We start from the raw sequence: 20,141 nt of genomic DNA on the forward strand, positions 1-20,141 counted from the left end.
CCGGCCTCACCCTGGTCCAGCCCCGTGTTTGCACTGGGATCAGGGAGATGGATGGGCTGTCATATCTGCCCTTCCTGCCCAGTGGCTCACAGGGTCCAGCAGGCCTGGGCACCAGAGGCAAAGGTCGTAGCCACTGTGGCGAGCCAGCTCCAGAAAGGCCCCCTGCGCTGTGTCAGAGGGTGTGCTACGAGGGGTAGGGGGTTCCAGAGCCCTGGCCCCTGTCTCCACCTCCACCCATGGATCAGACGAGAATTGGTTTAGACCTCTCCTGGCCCAGAAACAGGATTGTCAGCCCACAGCCCTGCCCAGGACAGTCCCTTCCTACCACACCGGAGGAGCAGCTCTGTCCCTGGGAACAAATGCTGCGGAGACTGAACATAATCAATCGAGCAAACAGAGTTTATGGCAGCTGGAGAGAGCTGTTGAACCCTGCCTGGAAGCTAATTAATGAGCTCATTAGTGTGTGGGGACAGAAGGGCAGGGCCGCCTCCTGAGCTGCCTGCTTTCAGGGTGCCCTGGGCCCACTTGGACCATGTGTTCTTCCTCTGGCGAGAGGCAGACCCCAGGGGCCTGGCTGGGTAGGGGTGCCCCCTCCAAGCTCCCCAGACTCACCCATGTAGGGCTGGCCCTCCCAGAGTAGCTGTGGGGCTTTCTGGGTACACCCTGGCTGTACTGACGTGGGGGTGAGCAGGGACAGGCATTGCCCAGTGACCCACTGTCCCCTACCCTTGCCCCCATAGTAAGGCTTTGGGGAAGAGGAGGCTTTGGGGAACCCAGTCGGTCCTAAGGTCCCCTGGAAAGGGGTGTCTGCTCAGAGACTCTGGGCTACATTTTCCCAGCCTTGGCACTTTGGGATCCTGCTGGGGGTGGGTTCCTTGGGCAGCCTCAGGCCCCCAAGTAGACCTCCACCAGCCCCCCAACAGAGTGCATCCGGTAGAAGACCCCCAGAGGCAGGCCAAAGTTGACAATGGTGAACCACGTCCGGTAGCCGTAGAAATCCTTCTCCAGTCCGTTCTCAAACTCGGGGTGGATGCCGAACGCAGGCATCATCCACAGCTGGGGAGGAGAGGAGGGTGTTGAGTGGGGGAGGGGTGCTCCCAGACACTCAGCTCAGAGTGGGCGCCCCGAAGCTGCAGCTCCTCCAGCACTTCCCTCGCCCTTTGGCCTTCAGAACCAGCCCTTCTCCCTCCACATCCTCCTCGTCCAGACCACAGCCAGCCTGAACTCGATGGGTCATGAGACCCCAGGTTGCCACCACCCATGGTACACCCCGCTCTGTCAAGCTGGACGCCCCTGAGCCTTGATCTCAGCCACTTTCTCCTGCTCCGTTCCTCTGCGGGTCTCTGCCCCTCTACCCCAGCCCCGCCTTCTGTCCAAATTCTGCCGGTTTCTCAAGGGCCAGATCAAATTTCCACGAAGCCTTCCTTGCCCACTCAGGCCCACACTGCCCTCCCTGAGGTCCTACTACACTTCAGGGCCAATTCGTTACTTGTTCTCTGCCTGGGCAGGGGTTTCTACACCCGAGGAATGTTTCCGGCACTGCCATTACCAACATGAGCTCAAACGACCCTGAGTTGTCCTTGCGCAGACACGTAGGCCGTGGGACCGTGGCAGGTCGCCTGTGACCCAGGGACGGCAGCAGTGCCTGCTGCATGGTTACTGTGACGGTCCACGAGACGCAGAGCTACTGCCTGGGGAGGAGGACCCGGGCTGAGCAGCTCTCAACACCGTCCGCCAGAAGTTCTTTACAAAACCAGGCACTTTCTGATTCTTCCTTTGACTGAATTCAGTGGACAATTAGTTATTTGGTAATTCCCTACTTGTTCCCATGGTGTCTCCTCAACTAGACAGGAAGCTTCCTGAGAGTAGATATCTGACACGTTTGTTTACGAAGTGCACTTGGCTGTGTGCTTGGCATGCCCCCCCATGCCAGGTACCCTGCAGCGAGATGGGGGACATGCTCTGCTCTCAAGAGTCACAGAGCTAGTTGGGCAGAGGCAAGTGTCCTTGACAATCAAAGGGACAAGCCAATCACTCTTGGGACAGTCCATGTGCAATGACTGCCCCTTGAACCATCCCTTCCTGAATGAGGCTTTCTGGACCCACCTGGCCAGCTTTGCCCCATGCCTCCCGGGTGTCACTCACTGTGATATTGCAGAGGATGAGGAAGAGGGAGATCTCCTTGAGCGCCCGCCGCTTCCAGTTGAGGTGGTTGTAGGAGTGGATGTAGGCCCTCGAGGCCCGGTGCAGGCCCTGGCCCAGCTCCAACAGGGAGCCCCTGCGGTGCGGCTCAGCCTCCCGCTTCTCTGCCAGGCCCTCGGGAGCTGCCTCCCACAGTGGGCGCCGGTGCAGGCCCTCGATGATGAAGAGGTTCTGGGCGATGTGCTGGAGGAGGAGCAGCAGCGAGTAGGCCAGGATGAGGCGGTTGAGCAGCTCATGGGGGCGGGTGGCCACAATGGCCACGATGGAGAAGTAGGCGATGCCCATCTGGCCCAGCGCTGCCCCCATGAGCAGCACCACATCCAGGCTGCGGGTGGGGTTCTTGAGCGTGTCTAGTTCTCGCTCCTCCAGCCCGTGGATGGCCGTGCCTGCCAGGCATGCCAGGCTCATGGTGGGTAGCACGGCTGCGTAGAAGGCATAGTAGAGGGTGAAGTACTGGCGCGCGATGGAAGGGCCACTGGCCTCAATCTGGAAGATCACGAAGACACACACGCCCGCCACCAGTGCCAGCAGTCCCAATAGCAGTCCGAAGATGGTCCCGTGCAGGTGGAAGGGCGGGGTGCTGGGGTGGGCGCTGGCGTGGAGTGCCAGGCGGCGGCCCACGTTCTTCCACATGACAAAGAGCACAGCGCAGCAAATGAGGCAGTACTCGGTGCTGAAGGGGTACAGCATCAGGTAGCCCCTCCGGAACACCTCGCACACGGTGGCGTTGAGGCACAGGCACGTGTTGGTGTCATTGCCTGGGGGGAGGGGGGGAACACAGCCCTTCAGCTGGGCCTTGCTCTGAGAACACCAGCTGCGCAAATCAGTCCCATTCACCCCCTGGAGTATGCCAGAGGTGGAAGGCACCCAGCCACCCATTTCTCAGGTATGGAAACTGAGGCCCAGAGAGAGACATCCGAAATCATAGGATGGTCATTCCTTTGCAAAGGGATTCCAGACTTCAGGTGTCGAGCTTATGTAAAGGATTTAATGCACGAAGTCTGGTGCCAAGTGTCACCTCTATAGATCACTCGCTGAGCACAAGGGAAACCTGAGCATTGTAATGGGGGGAATCTGGCTGCTACCCCTGAACCCTCAGCAGCACGCACTGGGAGGTAATCAGGCATCTGAGATGAGGTGCCCTGCAAGGCACGCAGCCTCGTGGTGGGAAGCCGGTCCCTTCCGTGCCTCGTCTGAATATAATAAAAATGTTGGCCCGTACCGCCAGTTTCTAGGAAAAGCAGGGTGAGCAAGGCAAATGCCACCACTAGGAAGCAACTGGACAAATCTCAATGTCATTAGGAAAAAAGAGGCTGAACAACCAAATGCATCGCATGTTTGAACAAACCATCGTGAAAGACGTTTCATGGGCTTATCAAAAAAGTTAATCTAGATTGATGTAGAGGAGGGGGGTGATGTTAAGGAGTTTTCTTAGAAATTATAATAGCCTGGCCCTGGCCAGTTTGGCTCAGCGGTTAGAGTGTTGGCCCACAGACGAGAGTCGTGGATTCAATTCCGGTCAAGGGCATGTACCTCAGTTGCTGTTGGGTCCCCAGCCCTGGTTGGGTTGTGCGGGAGGCAGCCAGTAGATGTGTGTCTCTCACATAGATTTCTCTCTCTCTCTCTCTCTCTCTCTCTCTCTCTCTCTCCCCCTCCATCCCTTCCTCCCACTCTATTTGAAGATAAATGGACAAAAATATCCTTGAGTGAGGATTAAAAAAATTTTATAATAGCCTAGCCCTGGCCAGTTTGGCTCAGTGGTTAGAGTGTTGGCCCACAGACTGAAGGGTCATGGGTTTGATTCCTGGTCAAGGGCATGTACTTGGGTTGCAGGTTCTATCCCTGGCCCCAATGGGGGTCATGTGGGAGGCAACCAATGGATGTGTGTCTATCACATCAATGTCTCTCTCTTTCTCTCTCTCTCCTCCTCCTCCTGCCTTCCTCCCTCCCTTCCATTCTCTTTAAGAATCAATGGAAGAAATATCTTTGGATGAGGATTAACAAAAAAAAAGGAAAGAAAAAGAAATTATAATAGCCTTGTTGTAGTGTAGCAAAATGTACTTACTTCAAAGAGATGCACGTTACAACGTTTTAATGAGATAAAATGCCATGATCTCCGTAATGTAAATAATTCAACAAAAATAAATAAACATGGCGAAACGTTAATCATTGTTGTGCCTGGATGATGGATATATGTGTTTGAATTTGTTAATAATAAAGCAATCTATGATGTTGCTTGCAAAAATTTCTCTTTGCACAGCTCCTGTGAGAAATGTATGCAGGATGCGAGGAATGGGCACAGTGCGGGCATGAGTGATTTATGCGGTGGGTGTGTAAGTGCATGGGTGTGCACAGGTCAGGATGGTGATACCACCTGGGGCGGGCTGTATGCATATAGGTGTGGCTGGATCCCACAGACAGTGATGTACCCATGTAGGTTTATGGGACGTAGCCTCTAAGGGGCAGACCGTACAGGTGGGGATTGGGTACATGGAATGATGTGGGGAGTCCTTCCTCCCCAGAAATATTCCGTCCCCCCTGATACATCCAGGCCTCCACAATTGTATTAGGAAGACATTCCTTTATAGTTTGTTGCAAGTATAATGCAAATACCAGGGGTGGGGTGCATACCCGAACTTATCAGTGAGTAGCTCAGCCGGGATTAGTGGTTAGCTAGATGGATGGCCAGAGCGGGGTTGCAGGGTGCCTGCACCTGATGGGGCAGGCACAGAATGGGGCAGGAGGGGCACTGTTGGCAAATGTCTACTTTCCATTTAGTCATGATCCAGCCTCTGGAGTTTGTTCCCAACTCTATAGACTCACTGAGCCTCACTCGATTGAGGGAGTGTGTGTGTGTGTGCGCACACATTCAGAGGGTGGGGCACGGTCTTTTCTGTACCTGAGAACTTTTCCATGAGGGCATTGAGCTCCGCCTCGATCTCACGGTGCATGGAATCATTGGTGACGGCCAAAACCCACATCAGTAGGTTTGTGGCCAGGGTCAGCATCAGGCCACACCTGAAGGAGATGCCATACTCTGCCCACACAGCCTGGCCGGCTCCTCGGGTGGCCAACCCTCACCATCACTGCATTTGGGGTGGCCACGCTCTCCCAAAGCCAGATCCCATCTGGCACTGGGACTTCAAAAGAGGCAGCCCTAGGGACCCCTGGGACCATTCTCAGACTAACCTGCAGCCCCAGGGCATCCTGTTCAGGGAAGCTGTGGGGGGCAGGCACTAGCTGGGGACAGAGAGCCCAGGGTTGCAGGAAGGACAGGAGGCACCCCATCTTACCTAGTGAAGTTGGTCTGGACTTGAATACAGTCTTTACAGTGTTTCCAGAGTGCCCAGGTCTGAAAGAGACAGGGCCTTGAGCCCAGAGGCTGGGGGTGGTGGGCGTGGGACCCGGGCGTGCACCCAGCTACTTAGGTGTACTTTCAATAGAGGACACAGTGAGGAAACTTGGGTTGGAATCCTGGCTCCACCATTTCCTTGCTGTGTGGTTTTGGGCCAGTGGCAAGATGTCTCTGATCCTCAGTCTCCTCAGCTCTAAAAGGGAACTAAAATGCCTACCTCTCAGGGAAATACCTATTTTTTTTGGAAAAGAAAAAAATGATGCAAATGAAACAATGTCTGGTGCAGAACAGGAAGCCAGGAGGGAGCTAGGCATTAAGGCAGCTCCATGATGTAGGTGGACGCAAGTAGGCACAAGCCGATGTATCTACAGGTGTCTGCGCCTCAGTACACGGCGTGCGTCGGTGCAGTCTACGTCGGTGTGCGTGGATGTGGGTGCACGCAGGCAGGCGTTTGTGGGGGCTGCGGTGTGAGTGTACATCATCTGGGCCATGTAGGTATTCGCCTGAGAGGTGTCCAGGCATAGGCTGGGGTGCGTGCGCACGCGGCTGGGTGGGGAGAGAGCATGCGCGGGGGCCTGGGGGCAGGAGAGGCCTGTTACCTGGACGCCGATGAAGACGATTTCGATGGCAGGGAAGATGAGCTCCAGCTGCGACTTGCAGTGGATGTGGCTCACGTCGTAGCCCACGCGGAAAACGTTGAGGAAAAGGGTGCAGCTGCCGAAGAGCAGCAGGGAGCCTGGCTGGGCCAGGTGGCCGTTGGCACCGCCCTGGCCCGGGCCCTCCCTCCCGCCGTCCACCCAGAGCCCCAGTACTCACCCCGCACCCAGACGGGTCCTGCATGCGGGTCCCGGTACAGCACTGCGTGCGGCCGGCGGGTGGTGCCCACCACGTAGTAGAGGAGCCAGAGGAGGGAGAGGGCCTTCAGCACGGCCAGCAGAATCCACACGTCGCCCAGCGTGACGGCCACGTTGTTGAAGATCATGCTGCAGACGAAGGCACCGCCCAGGAACACGACGTTGAGGGCCAGAAGCCCCGAGAACAGCTGCCCAGCCTTCTGGGCCTGCCGGTCCCGCCGCAGTAACAGTGAGAAATGCCGCACCAGCCAGGACTTTGGGCCAGGTGAAGCCGGGGCCCCTGTGTCCTCGGCCCCCACGTCCACTCGGTTCTCTTTGGCCAGGACTGCTCCAGTCTCCTGTGCTGCGGAGGCCACCGGTGGAGCCTCAGCAGGGGCTGGGGAGGAAGAAAGGGTCCTGGTTGGCTGTCAGGCCATCCTGGGTTCAGTTCCATCCCTGCCCCTAACTACTGTGCGACTGGGGCAAATTACACAACCTCTCTGGTCAGAACACTGGAAATAATAGCAGCTGTCCCTCTACCTTCCAGGGCCCCGGGAGGTTCAAACAGACCAGGGGACAATAGCACCGATCATTGTCACTGCTTGAGGACCACCCCCTCGGGACTCAGAGCCTGATCCCGAGATGGAATAACGTCTGTCTCGGGAGCCAGGGGCTTCTGCAGAGCGCTTGGCCACTGGGCACTTTCCGGGGCTGGGCGTTTTGGCAACAAAAGGCAGCTCGTGCTCTGCTGACCTCTGGGAGGAACTTCACTCCGGAGTGAGAGCAAGCAGGTGTCCTCTCTTGTTCTGACTCCGATGAGCAGGTGACAGTTGCCTAGAGTGTTGTGTTGAGAGGGATCCTGAGGCCGGGTGTGGGCTTGGTGGGAAATAGGTGATACGAAATAGTACTCTATTATGGATACATATGAGTGTACATAAAATTACTTCGAAAGGTCTAGAAGATACCAGCTAGATTTCCCACAGGAGTTTCTTCTGGGGAAAGGAAAAATGGAAGTGGTTTCATGTTCTAGTTTTTCAGAAGCACATTATGTGTGTGATTAAAACTAATTTGAAAGGCTTCGGGGAAAACTTCCGGGGTTGATGTGTAGCGTCTGCCATGAGCACGGGACAGGTTGGGATCAGCACGGATGCCATGCCCTCGACCTTGACGGAGCTGACATCCATCCGCACCACCTCCCCCTAGCTACGTAAATGCCCAGCACAACGTGGAGGACATCATCCTTGACCCCTCTCTTCCTGAATGTCTCCTGTTCCTTCCTCATCGTCCCCAAGCGTCCACTCAGGCCAGCCCCTTTGTCGCCCATCTCTTGGACTCAGATCTAGGTCACCACATCCCTGCAGCTGAGGGCCTTCGGCTGGAGCCCAGCACTCTCTCCCTGTGGATCTCTGGGTACTCATTCCTCGAGGGACTGAGCTGTGCTAGAGAGGGGGTGCCCCGCTGGTGCTGAGTGCTGTCCTGATGGGAAGGGTTCTCCTGAGCCGACCCAGGAGGCTCCCTCACCAACCCCTGCCACCCCGGGTGCTCTCCCTTGGTCCTGCGCTGTCCTCAGATCCCGGGTGCTCTGGGCTCTGGGTTTAGGTGCTCACTGTCCCCATTCTTCAGGCTGCAGGAGGCCTGCTTCCGAGGTTCATTATCTCAGGGAGTGGCGTCTCCACCCCCACGTGTTTCAGCAGGGAAACAGGCATCCTGCTTGCTTCGCCCCACCTGGCCTCCTCTCGGACCCCACGCCTGTCTACTCCAGCCCACAAATTGCTGAGTGTTCTCTCTCTCTCTCTCTCTCTCTCTCTCTCCCTCTCCCCCTCTCTTTTTCTTTCTACGTGCCCCTAGCGGGAACCAAACCCAGGACTCTCTGGTCCACAGGCTGACATTCCAACCGCTGAGCCAAAGCGGCCAGGGCTGAGTTCTTGACCTCAACCACTACACTAGCCCAGGGCTCCCTCCTCTCTCTCCTGGACTGGTCTCCCTGCCCACCATGCCTCTCCCCTACTGTGAGCCCAGCAAAGGCAACTACCTGCCCTCAGTGTAAAGTCCCAACCACCTAGCACGCTCTCTCCAAATGAAAGGAGGCAGCGTGTGTGTAGCATGAGCCTGTAACGCGCAGTGTGCTCAAGGCAGGGTAGCTGCTGCCGCTTCCCGGTCTGGCCTCGACTTACATCTCCAGCACTGTCTTCAGTCTCCCTTGCCCATGGGCCGTGCCATCCTGCTAGTTCCCAGAATGCTCCTACCTTTGCTCACCTCCCTGTCTGCCCACACCCCACCCTTTGCCCATAATCCCCACCCCTTGCTTTTTTAGCTGACTGCAGCTTACCCTTCAGGACTCAGAAGAGCCCCACCTCCTAAGTGGCCTCCCCTGAACCCCCATGCCAAAGCCAGATTAGCGCCCCCTCTTGGTGCTCCCTCTGAGCCCCGTACATGCTTCTGGAGCATCCCTTCTCACGCTCTCGCTAACTGGCTGCGCTTTGCTGTCTGTCCCTTTGAACTCTGAACTTCAGACACTCCAGACTTTCCCACTCTGTGACCGCCAGGACACCCTCATCTCATTTGGCTCTCAAATGCCCCCCAATCTGGCTGTTGTGGCTCAGTAGTTGACCCAGGCACCAAGAGGTCGCCGATTCGACTCCCAGTCAGAACACATGCCCAGGTTGTGGGCCTGATCCCCAGTGGGGGGCATGCAAGAGGCGGCCAGTCGATGTTCTGGCTCATCGATGTTTCTATCTCTCTCTCCCTCTCACTTCCTCTCTCTCTCTAAAATCAATAAAGGGAAAAAATTTTTAATGCCCCTCATTGTTCCATGTACAACCTGCTTGATATTTTATACTTCTACTCTCTGGGGCAAATAGAATAATCACACTTGGTCCTCTTTGAAAGGTTCTGCATGATTTTCTCCCCTTTTCCCGGTCCTCCCTGTCATCCTCACTTCACTTCTGCCCTCTCGCTGTCCAGCCCCCTCATCACACTCCAAGCCCCCACCCCCATTCATCCAGGCCTAGCCAGAGGGCTCCGGATTTCTCAGGTGGTCTCCTGGAGCCCGCTGTGCTTTCTGCCTCACTCCCCTGTGGCTCTCACCCATCCTCACCACCCACCTCAGGGCCTCTCCTGGGAAGCCTCTCTGTCCAAGGTCTACTGAGTGTGGGTGCGCACTGCCTGGGGGTGGTGCTGTGGGTGTGGCTGGCTCCCCTCAAGGCCAGGAACTCCTCCAGGGCAGAGACCAGGTCCTGCTTAAGTCAGACCCCCAAACTTGGCACAGCATGACACTCAACTAGTACTTGCCAACCACTCGCATTTGTGGGGAACTTTCAGCACTGGAGTCATGGACAGAGACCCTTCCCATGAAACCTTCACCAAGTTGGCCCAGTGGAAGATACTTTTCAAACCATCTTTATCTCTGCTCATCTCCCCCGCCCAGGTTGAGCAAGCCTGATGCTCATGGGGACACACCTCCCTGCTCCCTTTCTCCCGCCCTTGACAGCTCCATCCTGCCTTTGCCAGAATCTCCCTCATCTTCCCAAGGCCTAATAATCGAGAGCCCAGATTCTGACACCTATTACCAGTGTGATCTTGGACAAGCTACTTAGATTCTCTGAGCCTCAGTTTCCCCAACTGTAAAGCAGGTATACAACTACGGAATATACCTGCTATATACTAGATGTTCAATAACGATTTCTTGAACGAATAAATGAAGGGACTAATGCATAATACCTATGCCACAGGGATTTCATCGAAATTAAATGATTTAATTTATGTAAAGGAATGTGGATCCGTGTCTGGCCCACAGAAGGCTCTCAATGTTAGCGATTTGAGCATTTTCTTCCAGTTCTTTCGAAATCCTGGAGACGCTGGAGGGTCGGATTGTTGGTGAATTTCAGTGGCGGTTTTTACTTAGACTGCAAGCCTGGAGGGGACCCTGGAGGACAAGGTTGCCGGTCCTCTCCCTCCAGGGTCCTCAACCTACGTCCCCGCCTTCCGCCCGCGGGGTTGAACCCTCCAACGGCCGCTAGGGGGAGCCCTCAAAGTGGCGGATTCGATCTGCCCCGAGAGAGGGGGACCGGCCCGAACAAAGGGGGCACGGGAAGAGGGCCAGGGCGCCCGGAACTGACAAAGAGGAACCCGCCAGCCTCTGGCACGCCCTTCGGCGCGACGCCAGCCCAAGGGAGAGCCCGCACAACTGGTTTGTGGGTTACGGTCGGAGGCCGGTGATGAAAGAGTGGTGCCGTCGGGGCGCGGCGCCCGGCCAGGGGCGCAGCCGGGACGGGGCCGCGAGCTTCCGGGCTTCGTTCCGAGCCGTCGGGGGACTGCGGGGCCGGGGCGGCCGCTGCACGTACGCCTCAGCCCCTGCGCCCAGGCGGCCCAACCCCACTGCCTGTTTTTCTGGCCGTTCCCCGGGCTTCTCGCTTCCTCCTGGCCTCCGCGCCCGCCTGGGGCTGCGGGCCCGTCCGCGGAGAGCAGGTGGGCGCGGAGCCGGGCTTGGGTCCGGGGGGGGGGGAGAGGGGCGGGCGCTCGAGTCGCCAGTGGTTGGCCTCGCCCGGTCCTCCCGCCCTCCCGCCTCAATGCCTGCAGCCCCGAGCCCCGAACCCCGCGGGAAGGAGTAGGTTTGAGGGTCCTGGTGGGCTTGCCCGGAACGTCCCGCACGAGGTCCGAGGGCACCTCGGCCCTCAGGGCGCCGCCGGGGAGCCTTACCTGAGGCCTGGGCAGGCATCGCGGCCGGCTGACCATCGACTGCGGGCGCAGCCCCGATAGTCGTCCAGGTGAGGCCCCAGCGCCCGGACCGGCGCCCCCGACGCCCTCCCCCGGCGGGACTGCGCAGCCGCCGTTCGGGCTCCTCGGCCCATCGATTTTTCTGTTGACTTTGGGGATGTCATTAATCCTTCGTTAATTACCCGCCAGGGGCTCCGGCCCGGACAGAGCAGCCAATGGCGAGGCGGCTGACGGGCAGGCGGGGCCAGAGGAGGTACCGGCGTGGGGCTCAGGGTCAGGGGACCCGCTGGCGGCCGCCTCTGGGGTGCGGTGGGGTGCAATGTCCTTAGGCCGCAGTATTGGCCTTGCGGGGGTTCAGGCCACACTCCTCTGACCTCCAACAAGGAGTGGAACCCCCAGGTCTGGGGTCGCCTTTTCCTGCAATCCCACTCAGCACCGGCTGGCTGCGGTCTCACAGCAACCTTGCAACCTTGTCCCCCACCTGTTCCAGCATCTACTCTCCCCAAGTCAACCGTGACCTCGGGGCGGAAGAGACCCCCCTCGGACAGGGCCGGAGGCGGGCAGGGTGAGAAGGTGCCCCTCCGGCCCTCCTCAACTTCTCCCGTGGCGTCTGAGACGCACCCACCCACTCTGCTGGCTGGGAGTTTCCTCTATAGCCCCCCGCCCCCCGCCCCGTGCTCCAGTCCCTCTCCCACGCTCTCCTCCCACCCGGCCCCATCCCGTCCCCCCTCTAGCTGTCACCCCCTTCACCTGACTCAGCAGGCCACCCAGTCTTTCTCCTCTTAGCTGTTGGGCCTCTTTTTCTCCTCTCTCTGTTCTGTCTGATGACCTCAGTCTCTCTCCCTGCTGAGTCCATGGACTTTTGTAGAGGAGTATCAGGGACCCCCGAGGAGTGGGGGTGCTGGGGAAGCGGCCCAGGGAATGAAGGGTTGTGTCCCCAACTCTTCTTAAGGTAACACAGCCCTGTTTACAACTATGATGTAAACTTGGGTTCCTGAAATAGTTCACTTGTTGGGGGGGTGGGATTCTGCTGTTTGAAAGACGCTGGCCCTCTTTAGCTGTGTGACGTAGGTACCTCTCTGGGCCTCGGATTTGTTCTTTGTAAAATGGTAGTTGGACTAGGTCAGTACTTCCTGACCTTTCCTGTGCCGTGGAACACATGAAAAATGTGTGTCACTTGAAGACAAAGGGAAGAGGAGGGAGGTGGCAGCCTGGGTACTCTGCCCAGCCCCTCCCAGCCACCAGGTGCTAGTCTGTAACTGGTTTGTAACTCAGACTTGGTTCACCCACTGAAAAGTTTTAGACCTGAAAATCTCGAGGGATCCTTCCAGCTTGGACCCCCCAGATCCTCTCTTGTGATCCCCTCATGTGGGGTGGCTGAGCCAAGAAGTGGGGGTCAGGGGTGAACTGCAAGTTTATTGGTTCCCTGCTGCAGGCAGCAGCACTGGCCAGATCACAGGGCTGGGATGAGGGTGGAGCCAGAGCCAGGACTGTCCAGATCTTAGCTGGTTCTAGAAATGCCTCAGGGAGCAATCTCTCTGCCTGGTAGCCCCATGCACCAGGTCATGCTGGGGTGGGTGGGCATGTCCTGACTGCAATTTAAAAACATCCTGAAAAAATAACTTCTGTGAAAATTCCACTCTGGGGCCAGCGGGGAACAGGTGGTGACGTGGCACAGTGACTACCAGCCTGGGGCGCATTCCCAGGGTCTCTGGGTGGGCGCATGAGCGGAGTCTCCCCTCCCATGTGCCTATGGGGGCTTCAGGACAGCACGTAGACCTCCAGCAGGCTGGAGACAGCATGCATGCGGTAGAAGATGCCAAAAGGCAGGCAGATGTTGACGATGGCTGCCCAGAGGGAGTAGCCGTAGAAGTCCACCTCCACCTTGTTGCTGAAGTGCGGGCGGGCCCCGAAGGCAGGCATAATCCACAGCTGTGGGGGAGAGGGTGTGTCAGGGCCTAGCCAGGACTGGGTCACAGCAGCAGGCTTGGCTGGGGGTCCCAGCCCTATAGTTTGGTGGATAGCAAGGGCTGGGTGTTGCTGAGTGGGGACCCCTCGCGTCTTGGGCAGGAACTGCCACTCACTAAGGAGTTCAGAAAATGTGCCCAATTCAACTTGCCTACCCAACAGGGCTTCCCCTGTGATCACATCCCCCGCCCTTAGTGGGATGCCCCACTTGTGGGACGGAGAGGGGAGGGAGAGGAGGTTTCGATAGATGACATGAGATTTGGTAGAAATTTAGAAATGGCTAAATCAGGAGCTCTCTCCTGGAGAGAGCTGTGGCAGAATCAGACAGGCCCAAGGCAGAATCACGATCCAGCCAGGAGGTTCTGGTGTGGGGTATGAGTTTCTAGGTTAAACCCACCCTCCCATCCCTAATTAACTTCGTCCTTGGGCACATCACAGCCCCTCTCTCAACCGGTTTCCGTCCTATGAAATGAAGGAGTTGGAGATGATGCTCTCGGAGTTGATCCAGGCTCAGCTACCTGGAGCAAACACAGCCTTCCCAAAGGCGATTCCCAACCTGTGGGTGGGGCCAGCAGAAGGTGGGGGTGGGGCCGGCACTAAAGCTGGCGCAGGATAGGATTCCACTGGTAGGTCAGAGATTGCTGATGACTCTTTTTTTGAAGGCTACCTGTAGGACGGGCAATATTTACAGTGGGGACTTCACTGACACTGCCCCTCAGTTAGGATGGATTGCTGGTGTGTTTCATGTAGGTAACTGGGGTGGAATTCTCTGGAGATGTTTGATTGTGATATACCCACATTAAGGCTGTTACTATGTTGTGAGTTGTTTGTTTGTTTTTTCTATTGGAGGTTATAGCTAAAAGGGCTATTTTCATATTGAGCGGAATTTCTTTAGAGGTGTATTCTGTCTCTGGGATGTACTCATATGGGTACGGAGATTTTGCCCTGGGGATTCTATCTACACGGCTGGGTGGTAGCGACCTTAGGAGTGTTCCTCTCCTGGGGTGCCTCCTCGTGAGGAGGGTTCCATCCCCGGCGCATATTTGTGCTGGGTGAAGCTTGTTGCTGTACAGAGGCATCTCACTGAGCCCGGGGCTTTGCTGAATCACTGGTGCGGGAGGGCTGTTGTGGGTGCCCCCTCCCAGCCAGCCCACCGCCACACTCTGCTAGCAGACCGCTCACACGTACACTGGTCTCCGCTACTTCCTGCTGCTGCTTAGTTATTCTAAGAAGCAGGCCAGTCACAAGCTCCCAGGAGCTGTCACACCTCCCAGCCGAGGGCCAGGGCTCCCAGCCTCCATGTCAGTTCTTACAGCTCCCTCTCCTCTCTGCCCAGCCCATGTCCGCATTCCCCGGGGGCCCCTCCAACCCCAGCTGCTGCCTGGAAGCCAGAACGCAGGACTTCGTTCTCGGTGTGCCCCGAGACGCTGCTTGCCGGGGCTGTGCCTGACCCTCTGAAGCTACTCCTGCCTGGACAGCCCCAGGATTCTCCAGGAGGCTGGGGGCAAGACGGAGACAGCCAAGCGAATACACCGGAAGGAACCTCCTTCCTGGCCTCTCTCACCCCGGCCCACACCCATCTCCCCCGGGTACTCACGATGATGTTGCAGAGCAGGAGAAACAGAGAAATGTCCTTCAGGCACCGGCGTCTCCAGTGGCCCTTGGGGGCCAAGATGATGGCTATGGTTTCCTGAGGGCCTGCCAGGCTGGGACCATCCAACCTGGGGCTAGGTGGGCAGGTTGGCAAGGTGTGGAGGGCATCCAGGTTGGCAAAGGTAAGGCAGGGTTCCTTGGGAGGGGTACCGTGCGGCTCAGCCCCGGGTGGGCCTCGGTGGAGGCTCTCAATGATGAACACATTCTGGAAGGTGTGCTGGGCAATCATGAGCAGGGCATGGGCTAGGTTGAGCCCCCCCAGTACGTCCTTGGGCATGCCCACCACCACGGCTACGATAGAGTAATAAGAGATGGCATACTGGCCTAGGGCAGCACCCATCAGTAGGGCCACGTCCAGGGTGCGTGTGGGGTTCTTATGATGGTCCATGGCCCGGCGGTCAAATCGGTAGATGACTGAGCCACCCAGGCTGACCAAGGTCATGAGCCCCAGGCAGACGATGTTGAAGCTGTAGTAGATGACCAGGGCCTGCCGGGTGTGGCCCCCCTCCCCGCTCACTTGGACCTCATAGATGATGAAGACGGCCAGCCCCACCACGAGCAGCATCAGGCCCAGGACTGGCCCAGCAAAGAATGTCTCCCTGAAGAGGCTCACCCGGGCTGGGGCGTGGCTGTGGCCGTGGGCGGAGGAGGCCAGCAGCCTGCCCACGTTCTTCCACATGACGTAGAGCATGGTGGAGGCAAAGAGGCTGTATTCGATGTTGAAGGGGTACAGGTAGAAGTAGCCCTGCTGGAAGATCTGGCAGATGGCCGTGTTGCAGGAGCAGTCTCCTCCGATCTGGCTGCCCATGCGACCCGCTGGAAAGAGACAGGCACAGAGCTGTACTGCCCTCCCCTCCTTCTGGAGGTGCCCTATCTTCAGAGCTGCACCCCTAGACTGTGACTTTTGCAAGGGCAGGGTCTCTCTCTGCCTGCCACGTTCACCACCACATCCCACACGCCTACGCCGGGCTTGGCACGTTCATCGATGCCTTATTGAACTCCGGTGTGCCAGCGCCTGCGGACCCATGGGTAACCAACAGCCAGCGCTCGATGAAAACAGACAATCTCACTGCAGAGCTGCCGCTTCACCCCATCCCCTTCCTTCGGGAAAGCACTGCCAGTCTGTCCCCGCCAGTGCTAACCCCTGCTCCCCGGCACCCATGAGGTTCTGGTCTTGACAGAAGGTGGCCCTCTTGGGAACCCCGAAAGTTCCAGCTTCCTCTAAGTTCTCCCCAGCATCTGACTCAGCCCAGAAAGCGAACTGCTGGGCCTGGGTCTGGACCGTGACCTCCCACCACCTCAGCTTGTACCCCACTAAAAGGAATCCTGCTCCCACACTGCGCTCTGCAGGATGCCTGGGCCTTGACAAACATCGCCTTCGATCCCCAGAACTATCCCAGCTGGTTTTGCAGATGGAGAAACTGAGGCTCGCGGAGGCAAAGTGACTTGTCACGGCGGTGTTAACACGAATGGCCTGACTCCGGACCCCGGGGCAGGTACCTCTCGGCGCGCCTCTCTGTGCCCCGCAGCCCAGCACAGTCAGTTGGCTACCTCCCAGGTTGCTTAGCCATCCTCAGGAGCCCTCTGTGGGTAAAAGTGGGCCCTTGGTCAGTCCCGCTGGGCTGGGGTCTCCTGGGGGGCTGGGCCCATGCTTGTCCTTCCTAGACTCTCCCAAACCGGCAGTGTGCATGTGTCTTCAGGTGAAATCCAGGTAGACTTAGTCATCCTGTTGGTGCTGGCTAGTGGGGGGCCCTAGAAAGGTTCAGAGAAGTAGAACCAGGGGGACTTCGGACCTCATTCTTCCTCGGTATAGCACTTTGGTTAAAAGCAAAGATGAATCTGAACGCTAGTTGTCCAATTTCAAGCTCGGTGACCTTGGGCAAGCTACAGAACCTCACCATACCTTAGTTTCTGCGCCTGTAAAATGGGAATGTTAATATTATCCCTCTCACAGGGAAGTTGTGAGGGTTAAGTAACACAGAGTGTTTAAGACGCTTAGCACACAGCCCCTGACCTGCAGAGCTCGGTAGGTTGTCACCATTATCCTCGTGATTATTATTCCAGGTTCCCCTTGCCCAGCTCTCTATCCCATCCCATGCTCCCACCGTCCAGCCGCTCTGCCTCCCTTCCCCTCCCTCCAGTTCGGTCGCCTTTGCTCGCTCTCCTTGGAGCCCGAGTCTCGTCTTTCGTGGAACGAAGAGCTGGACAGTGGGGCCAAGGCTGCATTCTCCAGGACGAGAAGGTGCCCCCGGTACTCCCCTTCCTGTGCCACCTACACCCCCGTGTCAGAGTCAGAGCCCGGAGCAGGAGGAGTTGAGGCCTGGGAGTCCCAGGGCCAGGGGGTCTCCGAAGTGGGTACTCACGGTCAGGAGCAAGGCGCGAGTGGCTGGCGTTGCTGTGGGAGTAGGCCTGGTGCACAGATTCGTCCACCACGGCTGCCATCCAGATGGCCAGGTTGGTGGTGAGTGTGAACATGAGACCGCACCTGTTTGGGGTGGGGTGGTGGGGGGGTAGCAAAGAGGCCAGTAAAACTCTTCGGCTTGTCTTGGGTCCCTTTCAAGGTGGAGAGAGGACTGGGGAGCTTTGGTGGGAGACAGTGTTGAGAAACAAGAAGACAGTCAGGCCCCTGTGTGAACAGGAAGCTGGAAGAAACATAGCCTGGCAGGGATGCAGAGATGCCTGGGGATATCCAGGGGCTCAGCCCACCGCTGCTCCCTGAGGGGGGGGGGACCTATAGCGCATGTCACAGCCCCGCCCACCTAAGCACTTGCAGGTGCACAGACACACCTGTGCACGCGCACACACACACCCACACTCACACACACCACTGCACACGGTGATGGAAATCAGGCTGACAAAGCAAGGGGGCTTTGGCTGAAACCCCACCTCAGGGGCAGAAAGGGCCCGTGCCCCAGGTTGGAGGCCCTCATCTCATGCAAGGTGAGCCCGGGCATGTGGGCAGGGCCACAGAGCTGTGGACCAGGCACTCACCGGGTCAGATCCAGGTGAACATGAATACAGTCTTTAGCAGAGACCCAGAGAAAGTAAGTCTGTGGAGAGAGCGATGAGATAATTTACTCTGCAGAAGGAATACAGCTAAACTCGTGTCCGTGTCCACGCCCAGCATTAAGTTCTCTCTGACTCAAAAGCCCTCATACTAGGTTATTAAGTTCACGTCAGTTCTCTGAAATGAGACCAGGAACAATTCTATGGAACAATTCATATGAAATAGTACTCTGTTCTTTAATCATTTGTAAAGTGTCACCTGTAGAACTTTCTGGTCCTGGTGTTTGTTTTTTGGAGGGGAGAGGTCTGGTAGAATTTGAGTGTCTGATTATTTATTCCTGGAAGCAAAGCCAGCCTCAGGCTAGGTCTTGTCCAAGGTAGAGAGACTTTCTGGTGACTTCTCACTAGCTTTGGCAACATCCCCACCCCATCTTCACCCTCCGTTGTCCTGCAAGGCCTTGCTGTCATGTGGCTGCCAACAAACCCTTGCTATGTGGGATAGCTGTATTTTCATTTGACCTGAGTCTTCTTCAAACCCATAAAATGTAAAAGACTAAAACTACATAAATTCCAAAGTCACAACTGTGTTGAATTGTGAAAAACTGGCCACAGGGGTGATGGTCATTCTGGTCATACATGGTCATGCAGGGCTGGTGTCTGGCCCGTGTAAGACCAGCCCTGCCTCAGCTCAGTAGGAAGACTTTTTCAAGTGTTATTTATGCAATAAAAAAATATTTGAACTTGTTTGAAAAACCCCAGATACAGCATACCCTACTTCCTAAACAAATACACAATATAGGGGCTATGGCTGAGGCCAAACTGGCCATGCCCGGAGCAGGACCCTGGGTTGAGACTGATGCCCTCTATGGGCACCCAGAGAGAGCAGGCCAGGTTCTAGGAGACAGGGTGGCTGCCACAACTCACACCTCTTAAGTGTTAACTAGTGGCACTGCTCAGGTGGAAATGAATCACAGGCCCCTAAGGAGGCATGCACATTTGGATATTACTTCATTACCAAGTGCTTCCCGAGGTATGGGCTCATATGATCTCCTCTACGGTCCTATTTCCAATGATCTGATTGTTCAGGGTAGAATAAGAGTGGAGCTCAGGTCTCCTGACCCCATTCCAGGGGTTGGTTCCTTTCCACCACATCCAAGGACACTCCTCCCTCCCACCCACCCACCTGGATGATGACAAACACAGCCTGGGTGAGAGGGTGCAGAATCTTGATGGCCGACTGGCACTCAAAGAAACTGGAGTAGTAGCCAGTCTTGAAGATATCCATGACCAGACTGCAGATCCCAAACAGCACCAGCCCGCCTGGGAAGGGGGGTGGAGAGGATCAGAGAGGCAGGGGAGAAGGCTTGTGGATCTGAGGACAGATGGCTGGATGAATGATTGGTTGGATGGTTGGGTAGATGGATGGATGAATGGGTGGAATAATGGCTGGCTGGCTGGCTGCCTGGATAGGTGGGTGGATGGATGGATGGATGGATGTAGAGGTGAATGGTGGACTGAAAGATGAGTGGGTGGATGGAAGGATGAGTGTATGATTGAGTGGGTGGATGGATGGATGTCCCATTGAGCTCCCATCTTTTGGGGGCTAAATAGGTGAGGGGAAGAGCCCTAGATGGGCTCTTTGAGCTGCAGCTGTCATCTGCTTTCTGCTCCCTGAGGCTCTCCCCTAACCACCCTTTCTTGATCTTTAGACAGGGCAAAGAAGTTCCCCTTCCTCCCCCAAGACCATCTCTCTTCCTCTTCTCCCTCAACTGCAGTCCACCTGTCTCTCAGCCACATCTAGCCTGGCCAGGGGGACTTCTAACCCCCCTGCCTCGTTGCACTCCACAATTCCTCGGAGAACCCCAGCTCCCTGCCTGGCCCACCCCACCCCCGCCCCGGTTTGCCCTGGCACCTCGGAGCCAGATGGGGCCAGCGTGCGCATCCCGATAGGGGACAGCGTCGGGGCAGCGCACGGTGCGAAGGAGGTAGAAGAGGATCCAGAGGGCGGAGAGCAGCATCATGGTGGTGAGCAGCGCGAACACGTCGGTGTCATACACCGCCACCTTGTTGAAGGCGCCGCCGCTGATGAGCGTGCAGGCGAGAAGCAGCACGTTCACGGCCAGCAGCACCGACAGCAGGCGGCCGCCCTTCTTCCACACCTCGCGGGGGCCTGCCCGCGGCGCCGGCGGGCTCTCCTGGGGGCCGGGGGCCAGCTCCTCGGACATGGCAGGGGCGACTGGAGGAGGTTGGAGGGGTCACTGTGGGGGAGGAGCGAACAGGACCCCAGGTTCATTCCCCCATCGTATCCCTAGATTTGGGGACGGGGGATTCCCGACTCAGACCGGGCTGAGCGCGCTACAGAGGAAGCGCTGGGGAGAGAGAGGAAAGCAAGCCTGCGGGTCTCCAAG

General features: G+C 57.2%; 2 protein-coding genes across 2 annotated transcripts; both read right to left on the minus strand.

The window, feature by feature from the left end:
• Positions 1-846: 846 nt before the first annotated feature.
• OTOP3 (otopetrin 3) lies at positions 847-11,322 on the minus strand. The gene is made up of 7 exons (XM_036269391.1): positions 11,089-11,322; positions 6,374-6,787; positions 6,157-6,293; positions 5,496-5,554; positions 5,102-5,220; positions 2,146-2,960; positions 847-1,056 (listed from the first exon to the last, which is right to left on the minus strand). Exons 1-7 carry the CDS (start codon positions 11,105-11,107, stop codon positions 886-888), a joined length of 1,734 nt encoding a protein of 577 aa, XP_036125284.1. The 5' UTR covers positions 11,108-11,322; the 3' UTR covers positions 847-885.
• A 1,545-nt stretch (positions 11,323-12,867) lies between these two features.
• OTOP2 (otopetrin 2) lies at positions 12,868-19,958 on the minus strand. The gene is made up of 6 exons (XM_036269868.1): positions 19,646-19,958; positions 18,917-19,053; positions 17,719-17,777; positions 17,091-17,212; positions 14,672-15,543; positions 12,868-13,038 (listed from the first exon to the last, which is right to left on the minus strand). The coding sequence occupies exons 1-6, from the start codon at positions 19,956-19,958 to the stop codon at positions 12,868-12,870; spliced, it is 1,674 nt and encodes a 557-aa protein (XP_036125761.1).
• Between the last annotated feature and the right edge of the window lie 183 nt (positions 19,959-20,141).

The sequence above is a fragment of the Molossus molossus genome, unplaced genomic scaffold, assembly GCF_014108415.1.
Source record: "Molossus molossus isolate mMolMol1 unplaced genomic scaffold, mMolMol1.p scaffold_m16_p_19, whole genome shotgun sequence".
Classification (NCBI taxonomy): domain Eukaryota; kingdom Metazoa; phylum Chordata; class Mammalia; order Chiroptera; family Molossidae; genus Molossus; species Molossus molossus.

Coding starts and splice junctions, on each gene's coding strand:
- OTOP3 (XM_036269391.1), bottom strand. Junction 5,221..5,495: donor GTCCAGACCAACTTCACTAG/GTAAGATGGGGT, acceptor CATCTCCTTCAG/GTGTGGCCTGATGCTGACCC. Junction 2,961..5,101: donor CCTCATGGAAAAGTTCTCAG/GTACAGAAAAGA, acceptor CCCTCCCCCCAG/GCAATGACACCAACACGTGC.
- OTOP2 (XM_036269868.1), bottom strand. CDS start 19,958: ATGTCCGAGGAGCTGGCCCCCGGCCCCCAGGAGAGCCCGCCGGCGCCG. Junction 19,054..19,645: donor TGGCCCCATCTGGCTCCGAG/GTGCCAGGGCAA, acceptor CCCCCTTCCCAG/GCGGGCTGGTGCTGTTTGGG. Junction 17,778..18,916: donor CTGTGTTTGTCATCATCCAG/GTGGGTGGGTGG, acceptor CTCTCTCCACAG/ACTTACTTTCTCTGGGTCTC.